This window comes from Camelus dromedarius, chromosome 1 (assembly GCF_036321535.1).
Source record: "Camelus dromedarius isolate mCamDro1 chromosome 1, mCamDro1.pat, whole genome shotgun sequence".
Lineage (NCBI taxonomy): Eukaryota > Metazoa > Chordata > Mammalia > Artiodactyla > Camelidae > Camelus > Camelus dromedarius.
The window spans coordinates 111,129,625-111,155,039 of NC_087436.1; the positions used below are offsets into that span (position 1 = coordinate 111,129,625).

Sequence of the window (25,415 nt, forward strand, 5' to 3'; positions counted from 1 at the left end):
TGTCCAGTTGTCATTAAGTATCCTTTATTGTTGTTGCTGCCACCACCCCTAATCTGGTTTCTTGGCTGAGATTAAGGTAGGTGAGGTTGTCAGCTGAGATGTTAAACTGTAATTTAGAGAGTCATGTATCATTTTATGATACTACATTTTATAAACTACGCTATTTATAAATGAAGTTTGTTGTTACTTTGTTAGGAAAATACTGAACAATTTTTTTAAAGAAAGAGAAGATATTTCTGTATCTCATAATGAAAGCAATAAAGTTACCCATCTTGTTTTTCTGTGCTTAACTTTTGTTTTCCAAAGCTAAAGACATATGGAAGAAAGTGTTAATGTTCCATGATCGAGAAGATACCATATCTTAGTAAACCTGAGGAGTAAAACATACCAAGATTATCCATGTCCCTTCCAGGCTAACCTTCTCTGACTCTAAGAGAGAAATAAATGATATTTAAAAATTCCAAATCAGGACATACCACTCATCTGCTTAAAACACTTTAATGATTTCTAATTGTCCTTAGGATAAAGTCTAAAATCCTGGACTCACCAAGATCCAGACTCTGCCTACCTATCTGTTCTCATCTTGCATCTCTCTTTAGTCTTCATATTGGTTTTTTCTGTTTCTTGAATGTCACATACTCTGGCCTCCGAACATTCATACATGCTTTTGCCTCTCTGCAGAAGCCACTCCCTACCTCTGCCAGTTTTTTCTAAATGAATCTTACTGGGCTTTTCTTTAGGTCTCCTTTTAAACATCAGTTCTCTAAGAAAACCTACCCCACACTCTTAAATTGGATGCACACAGACACACATACACACACATTCTTGTTAATTACCACCAAAATTTGTTTTGGTCTCTTACTGTATTTTTCTACAGCATCCTGTATTCTTTTGTAGCCTCATCACCCTTGTAATTGTTTCCACCATCTTATTTTGTGCTTTCTATTTGTCCCATTTGTTAAGCTTTTTTCCTCCTTTGTTATTTTCTTTTAGATTGCATTGTTTCTATTTTAATCTTCTTTCTTTGCTAATTTTGAAATTATATACTCTGTTGCTATTCTGTAGTAATTACCCCAGAAGTTTTTTAATGTTTAGTTAACTCAACAGTTAAAGTAAGGAATATTTTAGCTTGTTTCCCGCCGTGACACTTACAGCCAATTTATCAATGCTTTAATTCTCTTTTTATAACATCACAATTAAAATATTATAACTATTTTTATATAATCAATTTTTGTTTAGTTTTACATACATGATTACCTTTTTCCTTTGCTTATCATTCCTTCCTATATCTCAAAGTGTCTTCTGAAATCAGAAATTCTTTTGATAAAGATTTATTGGTCGTAAACTCTCGGAATAGTTTTTTCAGTTTCTTATTTCTCTTTAACTACCTTTGTTCTTAAAAGAGATTTTTCCTGGGTCCACGAGTCTGGGCTGACAGTTACTGTTTTCTCGCCGCTGCTGCTGTGATTGTGTCTTGGCTTCTGTTGTCGCTGTAACTACCCAACAAATAGTCTTTCCTTTGTAAGTAATCTTCAGACTCTCAACTTTCAGCATCTGTCACTTACTCTCTGTCTCTGTTTTGTTTATGCTGTTCTGCAGCTTGTCTTGGATATATTTGGGTGTATACTTTTATTTATTCTGCTTGTGAGTCATATCATTTCAAAACATTTCTAAAACTGAGGACAAATTTCTTTCGTCAGTTATGATTGTTCAGCCATTATCTTTTCAAATATATTATAATTCTTACTTTATCTCTTATTTGAATTTACTGAGACATAATTTGGACCCTCTCATTCTAGTTTTCATATCTCTTATCTTCTCTTTCGTATCTTCCAACTTTTTATCTGTCTGTTATATCCTGATTAGTTTATTTAGAACTATCTCCAAATTCACTGTTTCTTTCTTGAGCTATTCAAACCACTGTTTAATATTTGTCTTGAGTTTCTAATTTGTTGTTATTTTTTCATTTCCAGAAGTTACTCATTACTTTTTTGAAATATGCCTGTCAACGTGCCCCTAATTTTACAAAAGAATGAATAAGCAAGATACCAAGAGTGACTTGAGAGGATTATTTTAGGTAAGGTGGTCAGGAAAGCCTCCCTGAAGAAGTGAGTTTGAACAGAGAATTGAATGGTGAGAGATCCTTCATGTGAAGATGTGAGGGCAGGGCATTCCAGGCCAAAGAAATACCAAAAACAAAGACAAAAATATCAGAAATCAAAGAAGGCAGGAGCAGATCAGGTATGTCTGAGGAGCTGTATGAGGATTTTCTCAGTCACTTAAAAATCAAGAGAAAAGTCAAAGCTTTTTCCATAAAATCAGATTGTAGAGTGTCAAGAAATATGATTGTTACAGTATATTTAAGCTGGAATTTTCTTTTTTCTATTTTGTAAATAATACCAGAAACAAAAAAGCCATGCATTTTAAATTCAAAAGTTCCATAAATATTACCATGTAAACAAATCGTCACTTGACTAACCTGATTAGCTGTATGAAGTACAACAAGAAAGAAAAAGAATAAATAAATCATTTTCTTTGTAGCCATTACATTTTTCCTGAACCTTTGTTATAGTTTGATATAAAATTGACCATTCTGTTACCACATGGTTTCCAAGAGACAATTCGTTGGGTTTTTGTTTCCTTTTCAATTTCTTCACATGTTTTCCCTCCAAATAAAATATTCGGTAATATATACCTTAACATAACTTTGAAGTTATCAGTGTGCCAAAATAGGATTCTCATGCTCAGGCTGAATAAAGTAAAGCTAGATAGTATTCCATATGTAAATCTTCCTCTGAGTTTTCTGTTACATGAACAAAATTTAAATTTTCTTTCCATGACTTGTATGACTTTGCTAAGATCTTGTCTCTATCTACCCCGCTGGACTTAATCCTTTTCCTTTCTTCCTGGCTTATTATGTGCAAATCACACTAACCAACACATGCCAGGCTCACTTCACTTCTGAACCTTTGCTCTTGCTGATCGCTTTGTCTGGATTAGTCTTCAGATTTTCTTGTTCCTACGGCTTGCCCCTCTTCCTCATCTGTATCTCAACTAGAATATCACCTTAACAGTAGGGGAATGATAAAATCAAATGTATAAAAATAACATTAGAAAAATCAAAAGACAAATGGCAATCTATGAAAAAATATTTGTAATTTATATTACAAAATAAAGGACTAATAATCTAGTGCATAAAGAGTTTCAAAAAATTGAGAACTAAAAGATCCACAAACTGATAGAAAAATGAGCATTGTTTTATTGTCACTTCATAGATGAAGAAATTTTAAGAGCCTTTAAACATAGAAAAATAAACTCATAGGAAATACACTCATATATGGTTCACACCTATCAGACTACTGAGAATTCAAGCTTAGCAATGTAACCTATTTGGTGAGGCTGTGAAGAAACAGGCATTCTCATGTATTGGGGAATACAAACTGGTACAATCCTTATGGAGCGGAATCGACAGTATCTATTAACATTATATACATTTACCCTTTGACCCAGCAATCTCATTTCAAGGAACTGAGCCTATGATTACAGTCATATAAGTATCGATGATATGTATGCAAGTTTATTCACTGGGGGCATTATTTATAATAGCAAGGAATTGGAAGTAACGCAAATGGTTAACTAAATTATCGTACATTCACACAGTGAAAGACTGAACATTTGGGGGAATAAAAAGGGTGAGAAAGATCCCTAAATTTATAGTGACATTTAAAAGCAAGTTACAGAACGGTACATATTACATGTTCTCTTCTATATAAACAAAGAAGGAAAGATAAAAACTAATAAGCATGGTTACCTGTAAGGGTTATAAGTAAATGAGGTGGAGGGGGCAGGATGGAAGTGCTGTGAATCAACCTTGTTATGTAGTTTTATGGAAATATTCAACATAATCCAAAGAATAAACATTTTAAAAAATTAAAGTGATCCCTAAAATTTGAAAAAGAATGTTACAAATGAACCTGGCCACATCAAGTCAGTAACATACTGATACTGAGAAAAGAATTATGTCAGTGACTTTACCCAGTATTTTGACCATACTTTCTTGGTGGAATATAATCTAAGGACAAGGGATACTTCAGAGAAATCCTAAACTTTCTTTTAATAATATTAATAATAATATTGTCATTGTTCATTATTTTGGATTTATAGAATAAATCAAATATGTAACCATGTTAACGTTGTTTTAGGAAACTAAGATTTTCAGGGTAAAAGAAGAAACAAGTGCAAAGTCAAGTAATAACTCTGTAATACTACATGTAAATTGGAAGTGTCACTGCAAACTCACATTTTTTTTTCTTTTCAAAAATACACATTTCCTAGTCTGACCCCTGAAATATTCTAAAAGCATGACAGACAGCTCAGTAGCATTGAACTTAGGCCTGGATTGTTGTCTCTATATATTATTTTCCTTTAAAAGAAAGCAGGCCTCCTTGGAATCCAAGTCTGGATCAGAAAATGTGCAGAATGAGCCTGGAACTTCTTTTATCAGCAAGCAGGGAAGCGCCAAAGACTAATTTGTCAACCAAATATAGGAGCCAGTGTTAAGGATTCCTGTTGGCCAAAAAGGAGAACATTTAAGCATCGAAAGGAAGAACAATTACAACTGAAACATATTGAATGTTTTAAAATCCATTAGTGTATGATACTTCAGCAGCACATATGAAAAATTAGAATACAGAGAAGACTAGCATGGCCCCTGTGCAAGAATGATATGCAAATTCATGAAGCATTCCATAGTTTAAAAAAAAAAAAGCCGTTAAAGTTACTAGTCCACTCTGAAGGAACATACTATTTCCTTACTTTGAAAATGAGCAACTAGAGGAAGGACTTAAGTATTTATTTTGCTTTTCTTTTACAAATTGTATTTCAAGACAATCAGACTTCATTTAAGGAAGATTCTTGAAGAAGAGTTTCATCTAATAAATATGGAAGACATGATAGACTTAAAATTACTATTTCATACCTCCTAGTAAGATAATTGAATCAAACACCATCATCAGAAGATAAAGCTATAGAGGAATGGTTATTCTATATTTTGTATGTTTGAAATTTGTCTTAGTAAAAATGTCTTTTTTAAAAAAGAACAAGTCATTTTCTTAGAGGCTTTGCCTGATCATTTATTCCAACATAGTAACCTCTTCCCACTTGGCCATTGTTATTCTGTCCTGTTACTGTGTTTTATTTTCATTATAGGTCTTATCACCTTGTGAAATTATTTTTTTATTGATTTGTCTTTCCTTTTTATGCTCTGCTAGAATATAAATTCCCTGAGAGCAGGAACATTTTCTATTCTGCTTCCTACTGTGCGTAGAAGAATGACTGGCATATTATAACCATTCAGTAGATATTAATCAAATGAATGAACTGTAAAGCTATGCATTGTAGAAAAGCTAAAAATAGATAAACAAATGAACAAAATAAAAATCTTTTCTTCACCTACCGATAGGTAACTGTTATGGTTAAGTTTTCAATCTTTCTGAATCTCTTCCTGGAAAAAGATACTCACACACATACTTACACACTCTTAGGCTTGCTCTCTTCTGCCAGAGCTCATTCCCACGAATCATTCATTATATATAATCCTCTGTAGTTTGTATTTTTTAAATATTTTTTAAACATCCATATGTTACTATTTTTCTGCAGATCCGTTTTAATAGTTAAATAGATTTACTTAGCCGAATAGTATTCTATATTATGGAAAGATCACATTATATTTAATTCATATCTTCAGATATATAAGCAAACATACTTTAGCTGAGATTTTTGCACTCAATCTTAATTTTTACTTGAAGACAATTTCCTAGAAGTGAAATTGTTGCATAAAAGAGCTTTCATAAAGCTGTTAGAAGTCAAGATAGTGGATGTGGGGGTAAGTTAGTGACCCCGAGGTATGATGGGGGAGCTTCTGGGTTGATGGTGGTGACCTAGGTGCTATTTACATAAGCATGTTCAGTTTATGAAAATTCATTAAATTGTGTACTTATGTTCATTCTTGTTATGAATGTCATATTTCAGTAAAAAAAATTTTAAAGTTCATATAAATCATTTTTGGATGAGCATGACAAAGGCTAGCAAATCTAAAGTTTTCCAATATATAGTTGTAATAAATATACATTCCACATTTTAAATGTTTGGTTAAAACTTAAACTTACAGAATAAAGTAGTTCAATACATAAGATAAAAAAGAGAATGTGTTTTTTAAAATATTTTTCAAGGTATTGACTTGAAACCTCTTGAAACTTTGCTTTAGTTCAGTACTTAAAGGAATAACTGAAGAAAGAAAGAACTACAGTGAAATTCTTTTTTTTTTTACAATGAAATTCTAAAATGGCTTGTGGTGGAAGTGCTGAAACCTTGTTTAATTTTACCAGTAATATTTTCCTAGTTCAATTTCCTAGTTCAATTTCCACATCCTAAATTTACTATAAGCACTTTACTCTGATTTATTTTGCCCCTTATCAGTATTAATAAGTATTAGATGGATGAATTCTATAGGATTTCACCTATGTATGCACTAAATAAAACACGTCAGGAAGGCAATAGCCCTTCCCTTTTAAAAAGATGTTTGACATGCAGAGGAAGGCAGATGAGGGAAAGAAAAACCAATGTTAATTGATGTGCTACTCTAATATTACATTGATTGTTTCCTCCATGACTCTGAAACTAACTCAGCGGTTAAACAAGTAACAAAAACAATTTTAAAATAAAATTTTGATAAACCCAAGGGGTTGCTTTTACACTTTGGTATTATTTTGTTAGTAAGTTTGTGGGGGTTTTCCATTAATATATGCTCATTATGGCAAACATGGGGAAAACAGAAAATTAGAGAGCAAGATTATATATATTATGTGTGTGTATATTTATATTATATATACATTATATATACATACATGTGTGTGAGTTGGTGCCCACACACATATTTTAATTACTCACATCCTTATTAAAGGTTATGTTCCATTTGTTATATTTATTTCCAGATATTATTCTATATTTGGTATTTTGGGTTTTTTAAGTATTTAGAGTGTTTAAAAATGTATTTCTACTTATCAGTAATATGGAAATCTTTGGCATATTTTTGTGCGTAAAACCATGTTCATGTTAAATACTAGTTTCTTAAGATAGATGCCTTGAAGAATGTGAACATTTTAAAGATTTTTGATAGCATATTGCTAGATTATTTCCAAAAGTGTTCCATTTCTGAAGTGGTAATGTTTAAAGGTGCTAAGTTTATTATACCATTATCAACATTGTAACTTGTCTTTTTAAAAAATTACACAGATTAGAATTGTAGTTGAATGCATACTCTGGAATATGACTGACTGAGTTTGAATAGTGTTTTCACTACTTACAGCTGTGTGACCTTGGGCAAGATAACTAACCTCTCTTTCACTCTCAGTTTTGTCATTAAAATTTGCAAATTAATAAAGCCTATTTATATATACTGGGTTGTGTGAGCACTGAATGGGTCAAGACATGCAATGCTCTTGGAGTAGTGTTTTGCATACTTTGTGTACACTATAGAAAAGTATAGTTTTATATATTTAGATTTTATGTAAGTTCTATTTTCTGGAAATCAGTTGACTATAAATGATTACTTTGAAATCATGGGAATCTCCTTGAGAGTACAGTAGGAGAAAACCAGGAAGAGCCGAAGGCTGACTAGAACAGTACATTGAGGGGCTAAAAGGAAGGCAAGAAGACCCATTTAAGGAGTTAGATAAGAAGTGGTCAGAGACATAAAGTAGAAATAGCATTAAGGTATTTATTAAAACTGTTAATGTAGGTTTGCATCAAAGAGTATTAAATATTAAGTTGCAGTGATTTTGATGAAACTTTTATTGCTATTGATTAGTAATTTATGAAATTTAATTTGTTATATTTTTCCCCTTGTCCAAAAAACATAAAATGTATGTGATTTTCTCCTTATTAAAATTCATTTGCCTTCATGTACTGAATCTTACCAATATTTACATCTTTAGTATTGATGATGAGTAATATGTTTTTAAAAAATCTTTTAGCTCAGTATGGGCTGAGCTTGATGAATTTGTCTTGTATGGCACCTGGAGATCAATAATATTGTGAGAATAATAAATATATCTTTAATATACTTAGTATTCATATTTAATTAAGTCGTTAGTGATCATCAGTCTTGATATTTCTGAAGAAAAATCTGTATGATTATTAGAATCTAACAAATATAGAAATTGGTGATTAAAAATTGTTCTTAGCCTCTTTAACTTAAGTGGAATTTCTCTGTGTAAAGCTAACTTCTCTCATATGGAAAGCAACTTTTTGACTATGCTGCCATTTTCGGGCTGGCTGAACAAAGTCCATTGATTTCATGACTGTTTTATCAAGTCAGGATCTGCTGTGTGCAGTGCTGTATGCTGACATTGGTGTGACAGAATTGAGCAAGTCATTGATGAGTCAGTGAATGGGTCTTTTTTTGAGATACTATTCCTCTCATGCCCTTGTTTTTATAAGTGAGTCTTGTGAGAGAATCAGCCAAGTAAGTATACTTAATTAAATATAAATTGTAAAGATTCTAATCTGTATAGATTCTAAACATAGTTACTAATTCCCACAATACTATTGGATTGCCTAATAAGCTAGGCAAATTATAACATGTCATAAATACAGTATAGAAGAAGAGGGTGCTGTAGAAGTATGAAGAAGGCTGGGGGGAAATTAGGAAAACCTTCTTTGAGGGGCTGATCCCAAAGGACGTATGTAAGTTAGCCAGGCCAAGATAGCACAAAACATACCTTGAAAAATGGACAGAGGCCAGATAAGAGATGAGAAAGAATAGTGTCCTTGGATGAGTGAAAAACAATTCTGTATTATGAGGGGTGCATTTGTCTGCTTTGAATAGATTCTTTATCAGGAATTTGCAGGAAAATAAAGAACTGAGAACAATTGATAATGGAAATTCAAATCTTCGTTTTGGTATGCAAATTCTCAAAAAAAATTTTTTTAACCCAATAAAATGTTGATACTCAAGAAATTGCTTAATTTGGTCATGGTTTCAGTTTTTCAAACATCAGTCCATTTTAAGAGTTATCTCTGATAGTGTCATGTGCACAATTATCTGCCCTGTTGAAAGATTACACTGGCCTCTCTTTAATTCTTTATCTTTTACATTAGTGTTTAATCAGAAACAATTAAATTGTGTTGTTAATGCTCAGTCAACAACCAGTAAATGGAAACAATTGTGTTTATTAGGAAAATGCAGTGTAATAATCATGTTCCCATCACCCAGGACTACTAAATGTATTTGATCATATTTGCTTCTGGTATGTTTTCTCTAAAGGAATTATCACATCCTTTGTTTATCCTTGGCAGCAACCACTGATAATACCTATTTATACATCTATATGCAAAATAATTTTGTGTGCTTTAGGGATTCACATAAACGCATACTAAATGCACGCTTGCACGCTGATTTACCCCTGCAACTTACTCTTACTCATCAGGTTAGCAAAAATTAAAAATCTCAGCAACACCAAGTGTTGTCAAGGGTATGGAAAAAATTTTGGTAATACCTAAAAAGTTTAAAATGTATACCCTACTGTCCAGCACTTAAACTCCTAGGTGTGTATCTTTGAAAAACTTTTATACATGAAGCAAAAGAAAACATTTAGAAGAATTTTCGTTTCAGCATTGTTTGTAATAGTGAACAACTAAAACAACCTAAGTATCTACCAATAGATGAATGGTAAAAGAATTTCAGTCTCTCTTTCTTTGTGTTTTATTTATTTTATATTGCTCTGCTGCATTTTTAGCATAGTAAGTACTTAGTTTTTATTCATCAAGTTAATTATTAGTACTTTGATAATATATACACACAAAACAATGTACCGTATACTTTATCTATCCAGTCTCCCATTTTACCCTTTTAATCCAGGCATTCTAACTTCTAGCAGTAACTGAATTTCTTCTAATTCTTTGAAATTCTAATTATCAAATATTCTTGAACATTTATTGTGTGCCAGGCACTGTTGTAGGCAGTGGGGTACATCAATAAATAAAATAGACATGGTCTCTGCCTTCGTGTAGCTTATCGTCTGGTGGCTAGCCCTAGGGAGTATACACACAACTAGAATATAGCCTGCTAAATGCTAAATAACGTAGGTAAGTGTTGCAGGTATAGGAACCTAGAATACTTAGAACCAAGTTCAGTTTGTGTCCTGAATGACTGAATGATGAGTAAGATTTGGTGAGAATTAGTATCAGTGTGGGAATAAAAGGGAAGGATTAGGAGTCTTCTAGGCAGAGGTAGCTAATTGAAAGTGCGAAAGCCCATAGCTGAAAAATAGCCTAGCACTTCCCCAACAGGTTTCCCTTTTCCACCCTTTGCTCTTTGCAGTCCATTCTCCCCACAGCAGATTGATCCTTTAAAAACATAAATTAAACTTGTGCCTGTCTTATGCTTAGTGTCTTCCAGTGGTTTCTTGTCTCTTTCTAAATAAAAGTCAAATTTCTTGCCATGGCCCATAAGGCCCTATGCGATCTGCTTCCTGTAACATTTCTGATCTCATCTCACTCAGCCTGGCTTACTGCACTCCTGTCACCCTGGCCTCTTTGCTGTTCCTTAAACACTCCAGATATGATTCCATATCACAGACTGATCCTTCTAGAAGCTTTCTCCCAGATAACCAGCTTGGTTGGTACCCTCGCTTTCTTCAGGACTCTATTCAAGTCAAAGAAGCCTTATACTTTTAACGCTTGATAAAATGGCAACCGCCTTAGCCCTACCCTCATTACTCTGCTTTGTTTTTCCTAAGTAGCACTTACCATCAACCTGAAATATGGTTGGTGGTGATGGTGGAGGTAGTGTATGAATTGTTTGCCTAGATCCTAAGCACTGTGAGACTAGGTACTTTGTATGCCATTTTTACTGCTGCTCTCCAGATTCCTAAAACAGTGCTTTGCACATGGTTGAATTATTTTTAAACCCAGCTGAAATTTTGAGTAATTTTTTCAATATGAATTTTCTTATAATTTCTTTCCTTTAGCTTTAATTTTCAGTTTTTAGCTATCAGTAAAGACATACTCACAGCATTATTTGTTGCTGTGTTTTAAATTCATATTTTTATTCTTTTTGAAGTTTATTGGATTAACAATATATGAGTCATTTAAGTTTTATTTATGTAAATTCAGTATTATAATAGTAATAAAAACAACTTCATTTTAGCAACAAATATATAGGCAGTTGTTTTCAAACAGGTTGTTTTTCTTAAAATGTCTTATTTTGTCTTCATCCAATCACAGATGTAACCACAATATATTACATAGGCAATGATTCAACTGTTGTGTATTTCAGTTACTAAAAACAGTAAGATGTTATACTGTGAGTTCCAAAAAATGCATTGGTTGAACATAGAGTCAAGGATTACCTTAAGTATATGTCCCACATATTGCTAGTCTTGGTAAATGCTAATTATTGTTCTCTTATTCATCATCATATTTTCTATGCGCTGTTTTGTATGACATACATTATTCCTACTTTCCCAAAGCATTATCTGGGCAGCCTTGAACAGAAAACAGTCCTGTTTCTATTGAATGAGCAGTCAAATGGCTCACTGTAGAGCAGTGGGAAAGGTGACCAAGGCTGAATTTTAAACAGATTTTATATCATAGTCTCTTTGTTTCTTCATATCACTTGGCAATGCCAGATCTTTCTCTGTTTCTTTTTTCCTATGTAGTGCCTTCCCAGTCATGTCCTGTTGCTAAAACCATAAGATGAGTTGGTAATGACCACATGTCAAATGCAAGTGTTAATTTTTAGGTCATGAATTAGGAGATCATCAAAATATGAAATGTTAAAATGTAAGGATTACCTATTTGTCACAAATATAAAGTTTTTTCTCTTGCAAAAATTATAGGGGATGGAGTGTTAGATCTCTCTACAAAGAAAACCAGCATAAAATCTGAAGAGTCATCCATATGTGATCCTTCTTCTGAAAATTCAATGGCTGGGTAAGCAATATCTAGGAAATAATAAGTTAATATTAATATAAAATTATGCAGAGAACTCTTAATACTACTTTGAGTAGATTGACATATGTAGTTTTCTTCCAGAATTTTCGTCACTCATAAGTGTGTGTCTCTCATACCTTTCATTTGTCTTTTCTCTTTCTTTTTTATTCTTTCTGTTAAAGAAAAGTTATCAGAACAATCACCAAACTTTAGTTCATGTTACTAAAATGAACTACCAACTTAATCATAGAATACAAACTAAGAAGCAGGACAAGTGAGAGAATTTTAAATTTAATATTTAGGAGGCAATTTTAAGGAAAATATGTAATTTCACTATTTAGTTTTTTAAACAATCAACCAATTTTAAAAATACTGTACTTACTAATTCTTATAACTAACTTAACAGTGTTTAGATTTTTTTTTATTGTGTTTTAGGTGTGGTGGCAGACAATTTAATATATCTAGAAATCGCCACAAAAAGTCCTTTCATGCTTTAAAGCTGTTGTTAAATTACATAAATAAATAAATAAATAAATAAATAATAGTGAAATGCTTTTCTGTTGGACTTTTGGAATTTTTTTTTTGTAGCTTTTGCATCTTCCCAATAGCAAACTGCATAGGAAGCTTTTTTGTCATGTTTAAATCTTGGATGTAGAGTGAAATTTGTTTCAACTAAGGCTGTAATAGCTTTTTTGAGTCACAGGGTATAATGAGCTTTCTATTTGAGAAACTTTGAAAATTATAGTGATAACATTTAAAGTAGAAATAACATGTATAGTATCTAAAATTATTTTACCCAAATATAACTTATCTACTTATTTCAAATTTTAAGTTTTTATCTAGAAAAAAATTAGTCTTGTGGAAATATGGGATGTTTGTGTTTGGAAATATTCTTGCTGCTGCAGATTTCCTTTAAAGGGGTTGACTCTTTTATTACTTGTTTAGCGGTAACGTCACGTTTCTACTAACAAAAACTCCTTTAGGATTTGGGTATTTTTTATAATGGAACTCTAATTGTAAAAAAATTAAAAGTGTTGCTCTGCAAGCATCTGTCAGAGGAATAGCAACATCATGAGAATATTTTTTACAAATACTGAGTTAGGATTTTATGTTCTTGGAAGGTCTGCCCGTTGAGGCCACTGTATGATTGACACACTGTCCTACCAGGACTGTAGCGTTTGCTTTGATAAGGAGTAACTACTACATCTCACAGACTTAAAAGAGTCATAAGCAGTGATGTTACCTAAGCAAGGAGTATAATAAAGGAGTGGACCCTCCCCTTCCATAGCTGTGTGAGAGTCTCTCATGCATCAGTTTACCATCGTTTCATTCCATCCATCCAGGAGACTACACAGAAACAGAGAGGACTATGTGGAAAGAAGTGCTGAGTTTGCAGATGGTTTGCTCTCAAAAGCTTTGAAAGACATTCAGTCTGGAGCACTGGACATAAATAAAGCAGGCATACTTTATGGCATACCTCAAAAAACTTTACTTCTCCACTTAGAAGCCTTACCAGCAGGGAAGCCTGCATCTTTTAAAAACAAAACTCGAGATTTCAATGATAGTTACTCATATAAAGACAGTAAAGAAACTTGTGCAGTGCTGCAAAAAGTAGCCTTGTGGGCAAGAGCTCAAGCAGAGCGCACAGAAAAAAGTAAACTCAATCTACTTGAAACCTCAGAATTAAAATTCCCAACAGCTTCCAGTTACCTCCATCAGTTAACTCTACAGAAAATGGTTACTCAATTTAAAGAAAAAAATGAAAGCCTACAATACGAAACTTCACATCCTACTGTACAGTTAAAAATTCCTCAGCTGCGAGTAAGTTCTGTTTCAAAACCACAACCTGATGGTCCTGGTCTGATGGATGTTATGTATCAAGTTTCCAAAACCTCTCCAGTCCTTGAAGGATCAGCTCTCCAAAAACTGAAAAATATACTCCCTAAACAGAGCAAAATAGAATGTTCTGGGCCCGTAACTCACTCAAGTGTTGACTCTTATTTTCTACATGGGGACCTCTCTCCTTTGTGTCTTAATTCTAAAAATGGAACAGTTGATGGAACCTCTGAAAATACTGAAGATGGATTGGATCGAAAAGATAATAAGCAGCCCAGGAAAAAACGTGGCCGTTACCGGCAGTATGATCATGAAATAATGGAAGAGGCTATTGCAATGGTAATGAGTGGAAAAATGAGTGTTTCCAAAGCACAAGGAATTTATGGGGTACCTCACAGCACTTTAGAATACAAGGTAAAAGAAAGATCTGGAACACTGAAGACTCCTCCGAAGAAGAAACTCCGATTACCAGACACTGGGTTATATAATATGACAGATTCAGGGACTGGCAGCTGCAAAAACAGCAGCAAGCCTGTGTAGATTACTTGTTAGGAAAATGTTTGTGTGTGTGTATGTGCGTGCGTGTGTGTATGTGTGTTTGCGTGTGTGTGTATGTGCACAGGTGTGTATTTGTGTGTCTGTATACACACATGTGGGAATTACAGATGCTCACTCTGACAGGAGACATGAAATTTTACAGTTCAAAAACCACTTACATGCCTTTTGAAAAAAGTTTTATTCAGGGTTTTCACTGTGGACAGAATTATATAGTTGCTTACTTAATTCTGATAGTTTGTATTTAATCCTTGTATAAATAGGTGAAAAGGATTCAGGTTTTCTTTAGTAGTCAATAGCATAAAGCGTTGTGGGAAAACAAGTAATTGTCAAGTGAAACATTTTTATTAGTGAAAGACCACTCCAGCCATTCAGTTGAAACCATCTTATAATGGAAATATGATATTAATAGCTTGTAAGCATTCTTGCATAACATACTTACAGTTATTGTAAGTATATCAAACAACCGGTCAAAATTTAAAATAGTTATCTCCACACTAATAAAAATTAATATATACAGTATTAGTACACTACAGTGCATTCTATGAAATATGAAATGCACTCAAGTGCATCCACCAGGAATAGAAAAGAAAACCTTAAATGATATGTATAATGAAATTTAATATTTATCATTTAATAGTTGATTTAGCAGGAAGTTGGGGTTTATAAGGTATATACTTTAAAAAAAAATACTTACACATAGTTAACCCCAGCAGCTATAGAATCCTTTAATATAAGATGGAATACTAAGAACAAAAAGTAATTTAAATTTAATTATTAAAATAATTTAATTTTGTTTTTCATTTGAAAAATAAGCTAATGTGTAAGGTTAGAAAAGAAAGTTGGAATGCAACTTAGAGCATGTTTATAATGTGCACAGAAAAAGCTTGAGAATGATAATTTTGGTTTAAATGTGCTGGTTAGTTGATGTTATGACTACTTTAAATTTTAAGGATTGTGACACACTCCTACTATTGAAAAACCTCAGTGTAACTTTAATATATTTGCTGCTGTGACATTTCAAAACATTTTCAGTTTATCAAAATGAATTACAGATTTCATTTTGATGGGTGATACATTATCATTTTGCTAATAACCAAATTTGCAGTTTGTTCAGGGTCTTGAATAGATTTACAGATATTTAACACTGAAGCTGTTTTGAACTTTTGGTAATGTAAACTCTCTACTAATTGGGTAGTTAGAAGCTGGGCAGTGCATTTTAACTTTTACTAGACTCATAAAAGAGACCAGTAATTTTATATAGCAGTTTTAAAATGTGGTTCAGAGTATCCATGTTGGATTTATGGAGTATGCAGTTTTAGTGGTAAAATGTTATAAAGCGTGTGCCTCCATATAAAGAATGGGGGTTTGCTTCAGAAATTCAAAATTCTCCGAGTGCCCCTTTTCTCTGTTAAAATTCAGGTTCTGATCACTTTTTCTAAGCCAGTTTTCCTAAGTCCGAAAGGAATACTTAAAGCTGAATTTAAAAAAATAAGTGCACCTTGTCAAATACATGTGTTTTTACACTTGTGTTTGTGTGTATCTAATAATCACATATACCTGTAATACTAAAGAGATTTTCAGCTTATCACATTTAAAAACTGCTTACATATGTTTAAAGAAACTGAAGAGTGGGAAACTACACAAGCAAGTAGTTATTTGGTCTCTCTGATCTATACTGAACCCTCTTCAGCTATTAATGTTACCTGCATACTAGGGTATGAATCCTCTTGCTCTTTTGTTTTTGTCCCCAAGAAAGTATACATAATAGATTGCAAAACAGCAGATGTCAGGGTCATCTTTCTTTTTAAAGAATTAAGCCATATTTTGTGAGGGCCAGAACTTGGATTATTTAATATATTTCCTCTTCCCCCCACCCCATTGAAAAACAAAGTTAAAGATAAACATTTCAACACAATTTTATTGACCTCTTTATACAGAATTTTACTTGGAAAAATTTGGGGGCTTGAATGCATTACATAATATTTATATTGTATTGAGCTTTTTTATTCCTCACACTATATTTACATTAATAAATTGATTGAGAAGTTTATAGTAAAGGGATACTTACAGAACACTTTTATATCATTTAGAAGATGACCTGACCAAAAACTTTACAGGATTCATAAAATCAGGGATCATTTTGCTATTGACTTCACAGTGATCAGTAGTTTTATAGGTAATATTATAGTTAATTTGCAGCCTTTTAGTACTTGTATTATTTATTTTTGGTCAGAAATAGTAAATTAAATATTTTTTGATAGTTTATAGGTAATGATCAACCCATAACTTTTAAAAGAAACAAAATGTTTCTAATTATTGAGTTAACTTTTGATTATACAAACTAGGAAAGGCAGGGAAATTTATGGGTTCCCCTTCTCCCCAGTGATTCTATTAAGATGTTCTTTATGTTAAACTTTCAAAGTACTTTATAAATTTAGTTACCAGTTACTACGTATTAATTGACAATTTTCTGAAAAATCCAGTTTCAGCAGACTTTTAATGAAGATGAAAGCAACCCTTATGTGCTTTCTACTTATTTGAATGTTCCTCAAGTATTTTATATTTAAAAAAAAAAGAAGGAAAAGAAAAAACAGTGCCTCTGTTTTTAGAAAACTACTGCTCAGTAAAGTTGTTTAAACCATTTCTGGTAGCTAATGACAATTTTATATTAAATTGTATACTAACTTTAGTGAGACTGATTTTTTTAGTTGTTTACAGTACAAATACTTGTATTTGTTTTTTAATTGCAGTATTTCCATTGTCGCAGTAATTTAGTAAAACTCTGTGGCTGCCTTGATTTTGACAGATTTTGTTAATATAAACTGATTGTTAGGCAATTAGTTATATTTATGCATAAATCAATTGCACTATAATTCATGAATTATTTATTACAATATTTTCTAATGAATTCATGTATCTGTCTTGTGTTGTAAATGTACTGTAATTCTGTTTCTATTTTGTGTTGTTATATATCTAAATCTGATTGTATGAATTTTAATTGTTCAGTTAACGTGTTTCTAGGTTGTAATTTGTAGTAAAGCACTTCAATGCTTTTGCACTTAAATTTACAACACTGTTGGTGTGTGATTGATTTACTCATTCAGTAAAAGAAAAAAAAGAAAAAGCAAAGAAAAAAGCGACTACACTGGCTTCTTTGATTCACTCTAGGAAGCAGTTTTATTAATATTAATGTTAGAATTGACTTTCTCCAATGAGAGCTATTTCAACAACAAAACTTGGAATGGGCTAAATGGATAGTAAAATACAAAAATAGGCAGGATGTTTTTGTTTACAAATCAAACAGGAAAAGGTTAGAAGGTTAAAACATTTTTTAGCATTTAAAAACAGGGGAACTGTGAAACATACAATTTTAGAAACTTTATTATAATCAGTTGAAAATAAATTCTAGATTGGAGGCTTGTATGTATTCAACTATTATTTACTCATATATTAGGTTTTTCTTTGCATTTCTAATATGCAAATATATGGAAAAGAAAAAAATTGAAGCCAGATAAGCATATTGTGAAGTTTTATAATTTGAGAACTTAGTTATCTAATGTCTGATATATATATATATATATATATATATATATATATATATATATATATATATATATATATATATATAAATCTTAATACATGAACATCTAATTAGTAACTTTTTAAAGCTACTCTTCATATGGTATTAGAAATTACTGGCCACTGTGGTATTTTTGAAATTCCATTATTAAAAATAATAAACTGAGTAAGAAACTCTAAGAAGTATAGGCTTCTTTGGAATGTCAAAAGAGATATAAAACTCTTACAGTGGTTTTCAGAATAGTTAACACTAGTCATTAGTTTTTATTATTTCTACTATATACTTGACTAGCAGAAAAAAGCATTTGAGTATTTCAAGAACTGTTAGGAAAGCATATTAATCTTTAAAGTATAGTGCAATGTATTTTTCTGAGAAACATGTAAATCTCTCAATTATTTTCTCACAGATATGCTTAATAGACCATAACGTACATAACATAACTGAAAGTGTCTCAGAACCTTTTTTGGTTTTCTTTTGTTTATGTGAAAATTAACAATTTTTAATTTACTAGAAAAAAGTAAAATACCACTTACATCTTCTTATTTGATAGCTAACATTTCCTCCTGCCTTTGTCTCTACATATGTATTTTGAATTATCTAATAGTGAATCTTGGGAGTCCGTTCCATCATTTTACACTCCCAATCATGATAAAATTTACCAAAAAATTATTTTCAGAAAGGAAGGGATACTAAGGTCATGTCCTGTCTTCATCTGTCTAGAGGTGGCAGTAGATTTTTAAAGTTTTATTGTAATTTTGTATTTCTTCTCATTTTTTTTGAAAGCTACTTTATGTCAAATCACGTTAGCTGTAGTAGTAAAGCATTGGTTGACTCTAGTAAAAGTATCTTTTTTCTAGAAAAATATTGATCTAATTTGCAGAATTTGCCCTAGTGTTTTTGCTACTCAAATGGCATAATTTTTATAAAATGTGGATAAAATATTCCATACTTATCTGTGAAACAGACTAAGCCAGTTTTAGAGAGCAAAATAAAAATCTAATTTCACTTTTCATTTTAAAAGAGAAATCCTTTAATTATTAATGTATGAGAACATAGTATCCTTTTAAACAAAATACAGTCTTCTGTAGCAATTTATAATCATCATATTTCAATTACAGCCCTAAATAAAATTTCTACAAACCAGGAACTAACAACAAATACAAGAAATCACGAATGGGAGACTATTTTCATGTACAGAGTTTGGTGATATGTTTAATTTAAATAGATACTTTTCTGAAACAGAATTCTTTCAACATATTTTATTCTTCTTGCTGCTGGTATTGGATTAAAAAAATTTTTTGTAGACTTCTACATTTGTTGCTAAGTAATCCTGGGTTTTAGTTAATGTTAGATGTATTTAGTTTCTACAGTGGGACATTTTCCAGCATTTGAAATTAAATAATTAGGTAAGTAATGCCTATAGTTTTGATGTAATTACTTTAGTATTTAGAAATCAATTAAAATAGATTTCATTTTTAAATAGCTTAGTTTTGTTTTTTTTTTTTCTTATTAGGTTAAAAGGCCTGCAGCTTAATCTTAGAAAATATATTCTGTTATTTATGTGAAATATAAATCCCTCAATTTTCCTTGTGACTATGCAAAACTCTTTTATTAATAATTTTATTTTCACTACCTTGAAAATAATACCTATTTTAAATAAAGATAGATTTTTTCCTACACCTTATTTTTCTTATTTGTACTAATATGGACTAATAACTATCAAAATAACTTATAAAATGTCTACTTTACAAAAATCTTAACTCCTTCTGAAGTACTTTCCATTAAATATTCTTAATATATCCAAAGCACTAAACATTAGCAGTCTGTAAATATATCTGTCAGCAGCAGCAACTTTTATATTACAAAAATAGGGCTTTGATTTGATTCTTATACTTAGTCATAGGAAATTAATTATCATCAGTGCTTCATTATATTTTTGCTAAACAATAATCAAGATGTCACTATTGCAGCTCTTTACAGGAGTTAGAGGAGTCCAGCAATACTAAAATATCTTTTGTTCAAACTCTTTTAAAATTATAACTCCTTGTGATACTGGTATTTTTACTGTAATTCATTTTTTGTTTGATTTTTATTTTTAGTTCAACTGTTGATGCAAAATCAGAGGAAGCTACTAAAATGGAAAAAGGAAAATCAGCATTAAGCAAAGTTTTGGAATCTTTGTGCATACATCACCAGCAACAAGTTTTGGCTATGTTGAAATTTCTAGTCCAAGAGCAGAATGCTGCTTCTCTTTGCTGTTGTAATACATCATATACTGTGTCTTCAGAATCTCAAAAGCCCCTAATTGAAGATGATGTAGATGGTCTATTCTGTAGTTGTGAATATAGGCTGGCAGAAAGAGGGTGTTTACAAAATGAAAAACAAAGCCCTGGTTTTGTGCCTCTGCCAGTCTGTATTAAAGATTCGCATTGTTTATCTTGCCAAACTGTAACTGTTGAACACATTAAGACAGTAGCGAATAGAGGAGTTGGAAACAGTTATAATTCTCACAGGTGCTGTGCTGGACTGTTACCAAACATTCATTCCACAAAATCAGCCTTTCATACTCCTGTTTCGTCAAGGGAAGTACGTGATGTTTCAGTAAGTCTTAAGGATGTTTGTAGATCTCGAAGTCCCTCACCCCCGCCATTATCACCTGTACAGACGGAAGGATTTGAAAAATTGAAAGATGTCATCTCAGAGTTTTCAGCCTTAGAAAATAACAAACTTGAAACAAACATTAACCAGCCTCCATCTCTCACACCAGCAGAAATAAACAGTGACAAAGGTGATCATGAAAGTAAAATGTGTAAAACTAAAAAATCCAGTAACTCTGATTCTTTGCTCTTAGAAGACAGCAATAATTGTACTACAAATCATGAAAAAGGTGAAACTACTGTAATTTTTCAAGATTTAATGGATCGTATTAATGAAAAATTAAAATCAATAGAAACTATAGATATGACAAACTTTATAAAATTCTCTAGCAGTGATGGTAATACAGATAATGATTTAAAATTGAGAGATTTAATAGCCTCTCTGTTGCATAATGCAAAAGCCAGTGATTACAGTTTTATGGAATTACTGAGTCAACATGATAAAAAGGTAGAAAATAAAATTATTCAGACAAGATTTCGAAAGCGTCAAGAAACCTTATTTGCAATGCACAACTCTCCTGACTCACCTATATTTAGAAGGCAGTCTTTACAGATAAAAAGAGAACTTGCTAGTCTTGATGAAAATTTTATAAGGAAAAAATACACTGAAAAAAATTCAAGGAAACTTACGCGCAACGATGATCCATTTTCACCGGACAAAGAAGAATTCTATCATTGCCAAGGGCCGCCTTTACAAAATTCTAAAAGCGTTCAAGGTAATAATCATGCAGAAACATCATATTCACCAGATTATGCATTACAGTCATTGCAACTACCTCTTCATAATTTAGAAACTAACTTGACTTTTGATGCATTTTCAGAAAGCTTTAAAACAACTTCCCCTGAGAAAATGAGCATAAGAAGATCACAGGAGAAATCTGTGGCTGGAAAAACATTTTTGCAAAATTATAAGGAGAAGCCAAAATTACAGAATACTCAAACTCCTTTGAAAAGTGATGTTCCTGGACTTCTGAACAGAACTAAACGAAATATTGTGCCTCCGGGGTGGTATTCTATATATGTAACAAATAATTATGTTTTCAAAAAATCCCCTAAGGCCAAAAAAGTTTCTGAATCCACAAAAAAAAAAGATCCAGTGAAAAACATTCAGATTGAAAACTCACATGATATAGATCTAAATAAAATTGCAATGAATTCTAATTTACAGGTTGTTGTGGAACGTTTGGAAGATACAATAAATATGGCCCAAAAGTCTTGGAATAGTCAGTCGTTATCAGAAGGATACAAAGCATCCAAGAAATTGATAGAAATTGATGGTAAAGATCAAAATACTGCTAGAAATATGACTCTTGCTGTAAGTAGAATGGCATGCAAAGAGCAGAGTTTATCGAAATCTGTGGTAACATCCACCAGTATTAAAAGCAATCATACACCAACACTTGATTTGAATAACAAAAGACCTGATAGCCAGAAAAAGTCACCCCTTTTAGATATGGGTAGCTTGATGTCCAGTGTTGAAAATGTACCAACAAAATATAAAGCCATTGAAAGATCTTCTTTTTCCAGCTATTCTAGTCCTATCAAACTCATGTTTTTATCTGAGGTTAAAAGCAGTGAAGGAGTCAAATACACTTTAACTTCAGTCGGTACTTGTGAATCAAATACTGATCTTCCTTCTTCTGAAAAACGACCAACCCATCAAGTAATTGACCAAAGAAAAGAAACAAATGAGGATATACTGAATGTCAACTTTGAAAATTATAGTTCCAATCTTAACAATAGTGCTACTCTTCAAAGAGAACTAAGCAAATTTAATTGTGCAAAGGAAGCTGCAGAACCCTCTGCAATGTTTATGGATGATAAGATGAGTGATAAGCCTCAAGAGGGACCTAAGGAATATTCAAGCAGCGCTGTTAATTCATCTTTTAAAAGAAAACCAGGTAGACCTAAAAAAATAGGTCCCCAGGTTGTGAAACAGATTAAGCGACCGATTGGAAGGCCACCAAAACCTAAAACTGACCAAACAGACATCACTCTTTGCCAAAATGAGTCCTTCAGTGCTGGAAAGAAAAGTCCAGAATCTCTCGTATCAGAAGTAAAAGAAGGTATTTATAAAAAGAGTATCACGGTAACTGTCATTTATGGAAGGTCAAGAAGAACTAAAAGGCATGTTTCTGAAGGAAGTGTGGACATAAGCAATGTGCTGTCTGTAAACAATAACGCTGCTGGTTTTCCAGCAGGATGTAACGGTCTCCAGACTATCGGAGAGTGTGAGGTGGGCTTGGGCGAGAGGACAAGTGCTGCTGCAAGCTTGACTACTGACAGCGGGGTCTCAGGGCCCGGCTTGGAACACGGCAGCCCTGTCAAGAACAAGTCTGTCATACCTCAGCCTTCCAAGAACATTATTCGACCAAATCAGAAGCCCTTGTCAATCATTAGGAAGCCCGGTAGACCTGCAAAAGTGAAAATCTCTGGCATATCTGTGACTATTCATAGAATTTCACCTCAGGAGAGGGAAGTAAGTATTAGCAGTTGCTTACCTCCTTTAGAACAAGAGAATATATTAGAAAAAAATCTGCCTGAAGAAAAGCATGATCACCAGCGCAGTAAGGTGAACACAAGGCACACTGAAGCTGACGAGTTTAAGAGTGGATCAGAAAGTATGGTTGCTACTATACCTTTGAGACATTCTGTTAGGGATAGAAAACCATCTCTGCATTTCTTACATTCATTAGCATCTTCTAGTTCACTTATTTATAGAAATGCTCTGCTCCATAAATCATGTAAAATCCATTTGCAGAAAAGTCAAAGTCAGAAAGATAAACATAAGCAGTCAAGGATTAAAATAGCTTCCAAAGGTACTCCAGGAGCTAGAAATTCAAGAAATGCAAAGACGTGTTTGGAAAATAAATTAATACCCGTTTCTGAAGTATCCTTGGACCCTATAATTTCATCAAACCCTTTGCTCAGGTGGTGGGCTGCTTCTACTTCAAACGATTCCTTATTAGAGGAATTAAACAATAGATTTGAGCAAATAACAAATGCTTGGGTGCGTGTGAGTGGCGATGAAGCTGAAAATTGTGTTAAAAAAAGAGAACGTGTTGAAAATGATAACTTCAAAATAACAAGCCCTTTGGAAACCTGTCTTTTAGAACTTGAAGTTTCACCTGTAAAAATGCTTTTTCAGAAAAAGTATGATTTGAATGAACTCTGTACCTGGTTTATGCAAACAACAGAGACACAATCTCTTTCATTAGTTAGAAAAGCAAATGCTCGAAACCCTTTGGAAGTAATAAATACCAGAGGAATTAAATTAGGGAACAAATATTCCGATTTTAACACCAGCCCCTTCAGAAAGCACTTTAAAAAATTTGCACTATCTTCTCCTTCAAAATCATCAGGGAAGTTGCATTTACTACATAAAATGGTTAGCTCTCCACTTTTAAATGTGAAAAGTAATTTAACACTAACTAGATTAAAAAGAACTGAGTTTAAGAGGTTGCAGCATGAAAGGTGGAGGCGAGAGGGAAAGCTGCACAGCCATGGAACAGGTGATTGGATCTCTAAGAGGAGAAACTTAAGATTTTTCTGCCAGAACCAATTTTTAAATAAGACTGAGGGGAAAACAAATGCTGACATCCCACTCCAAGGGAAAACCACAGTAGATAATCAGTTTATTTTGCCACCTGAGATCAGGGATGACTTTTTGCAGCAGAGGGTGGCAATGTCTGACTTCAAAACACATGCTAGTTTAGAGAATAAATTTAAGTCAGAAGCAAAGGAGAATGGAACAAACTGCAGTCAAAAAGATTTTGAAAAGGGGCCAAGACTAGGAAATGTGTGTCCAAATAATTGGAGGTCAAAAACCTTAAAAGATTGTAGAATATTTTTGAGGAAGATCAACTATCTTGAACACAGAAATACTTTTAAGCTAAATACAATCATTTACGCTCCTGAATCTGTTGACAGTGGAAGTAATCATCAGACTCATGTAGAAGACTCAAAGCGCTTTACCTTAAGATCCCATTCTGCTAGGCAAAATTATTTTAAAAAGCAATCTAAAGAAATAGAAAATGCTAAAGCAAATAGTCCTTCAAGCGATAAATTTCCTAGCCAACTTGACAGTAGTAAGTTAAATAAATGTGTTAACTATGACAAGAATCCTTCTGATAATTCTGAAGTTCTTAGCAAATTGAACAAAAGGAAAAGACCACCATGGAAGACCACAGAAATGTCAACAAAAAGACATAAACGACAGTCTTGCAGCAGTGGACAAATGGCAAACTATTATTCAAAATCCCAACTAGGTAAGTTTTTCTGTACTTAATTTTAAAGTTTCATTATAGGTGCCTTGTGTAAAGTATGAGATAATGGGTAGGAAAGGAACAGCTGATTTAGTTTTAATTGATTTCCAAAATATCTGGACAGTCTTATTTCCTTGGCACCTAGTATGAAACTCATGAAATTAGGTGTTGCTAAATGTCCCAGTGCACTTCCCCAAATCTAAATGTTTCTGGGATTACAGGCAAATTAAAGTGTATTCAGTAGAGACATAGAAAATTTCTACTAAATATATGTCATTAAAGTAAACATTACATTATCTACTTTTGCATCAGGTAGGTTTAATATAAAATACAGAAAACAGTTGGACAAATAAATATGACCAAGTCACCTTCTAAAAGTTAACTACTACACTGCAGGCTAATATATATTTATTGTCTTGATAGATTAGTAACTTTGAGACCACGTGGAGAGAAATAAAGACTATCTCATTGCTAAATTGATAAAAGACTATAACGTGTCATAATCCTAGGGTATCAGTCTCATAT

General features: G+C 32.5%; 1 protein-coding gene and 1 non-coding gene across 9 annotated transcripts in view; both read left to right on the forward strand.

Annotated features, from left to right (window-relative positions):
- The window catches only part of LCORL (ligand dependent nuclear receptor corepressor like), a 154,291-nt gene that overhangs the window by 110,780 nt on the left and 18,096 nt on the right, over positions 1-25,415 (forward strand). For 3 of the 8 annotated variants that reach the window (XM_031436803.2, XM_031436809.2, XM_064487797.1), the window contains 2 exons: positions 11,901-11,994; positions 20,068-24,893. The exons of 1 other annotated variant lie outside the window; for it this stretch is intronic. In XM_031436803.2, the coding sequence (XP_031292663.1) occupies positions 11,901-11,994; positions 20,068-24,893 (4,920 nt within the window). Of the gene's footprint in view, positions 1-1,973; positions 3,186-11,900; positions 11,995-13,337; positions 17,946-20,067; positions 24,894-25,415 lie in introns of those variants that run through there. 4 more of the 8 variants (XM_031436814.2, XM_031436815.2, XM_031436820.2 and 1 more) reach the window with 4 other exon arrangements.
- On the forward strand, positions 4,651-4,756 carry LOC116149171 (U6 spliceosomal RNA). Its single transcript, XR_004132808.1, has one exon. It is a non-coding gene; the product is annotated as a U6 spliceosomal RNA (small nuclear RNA).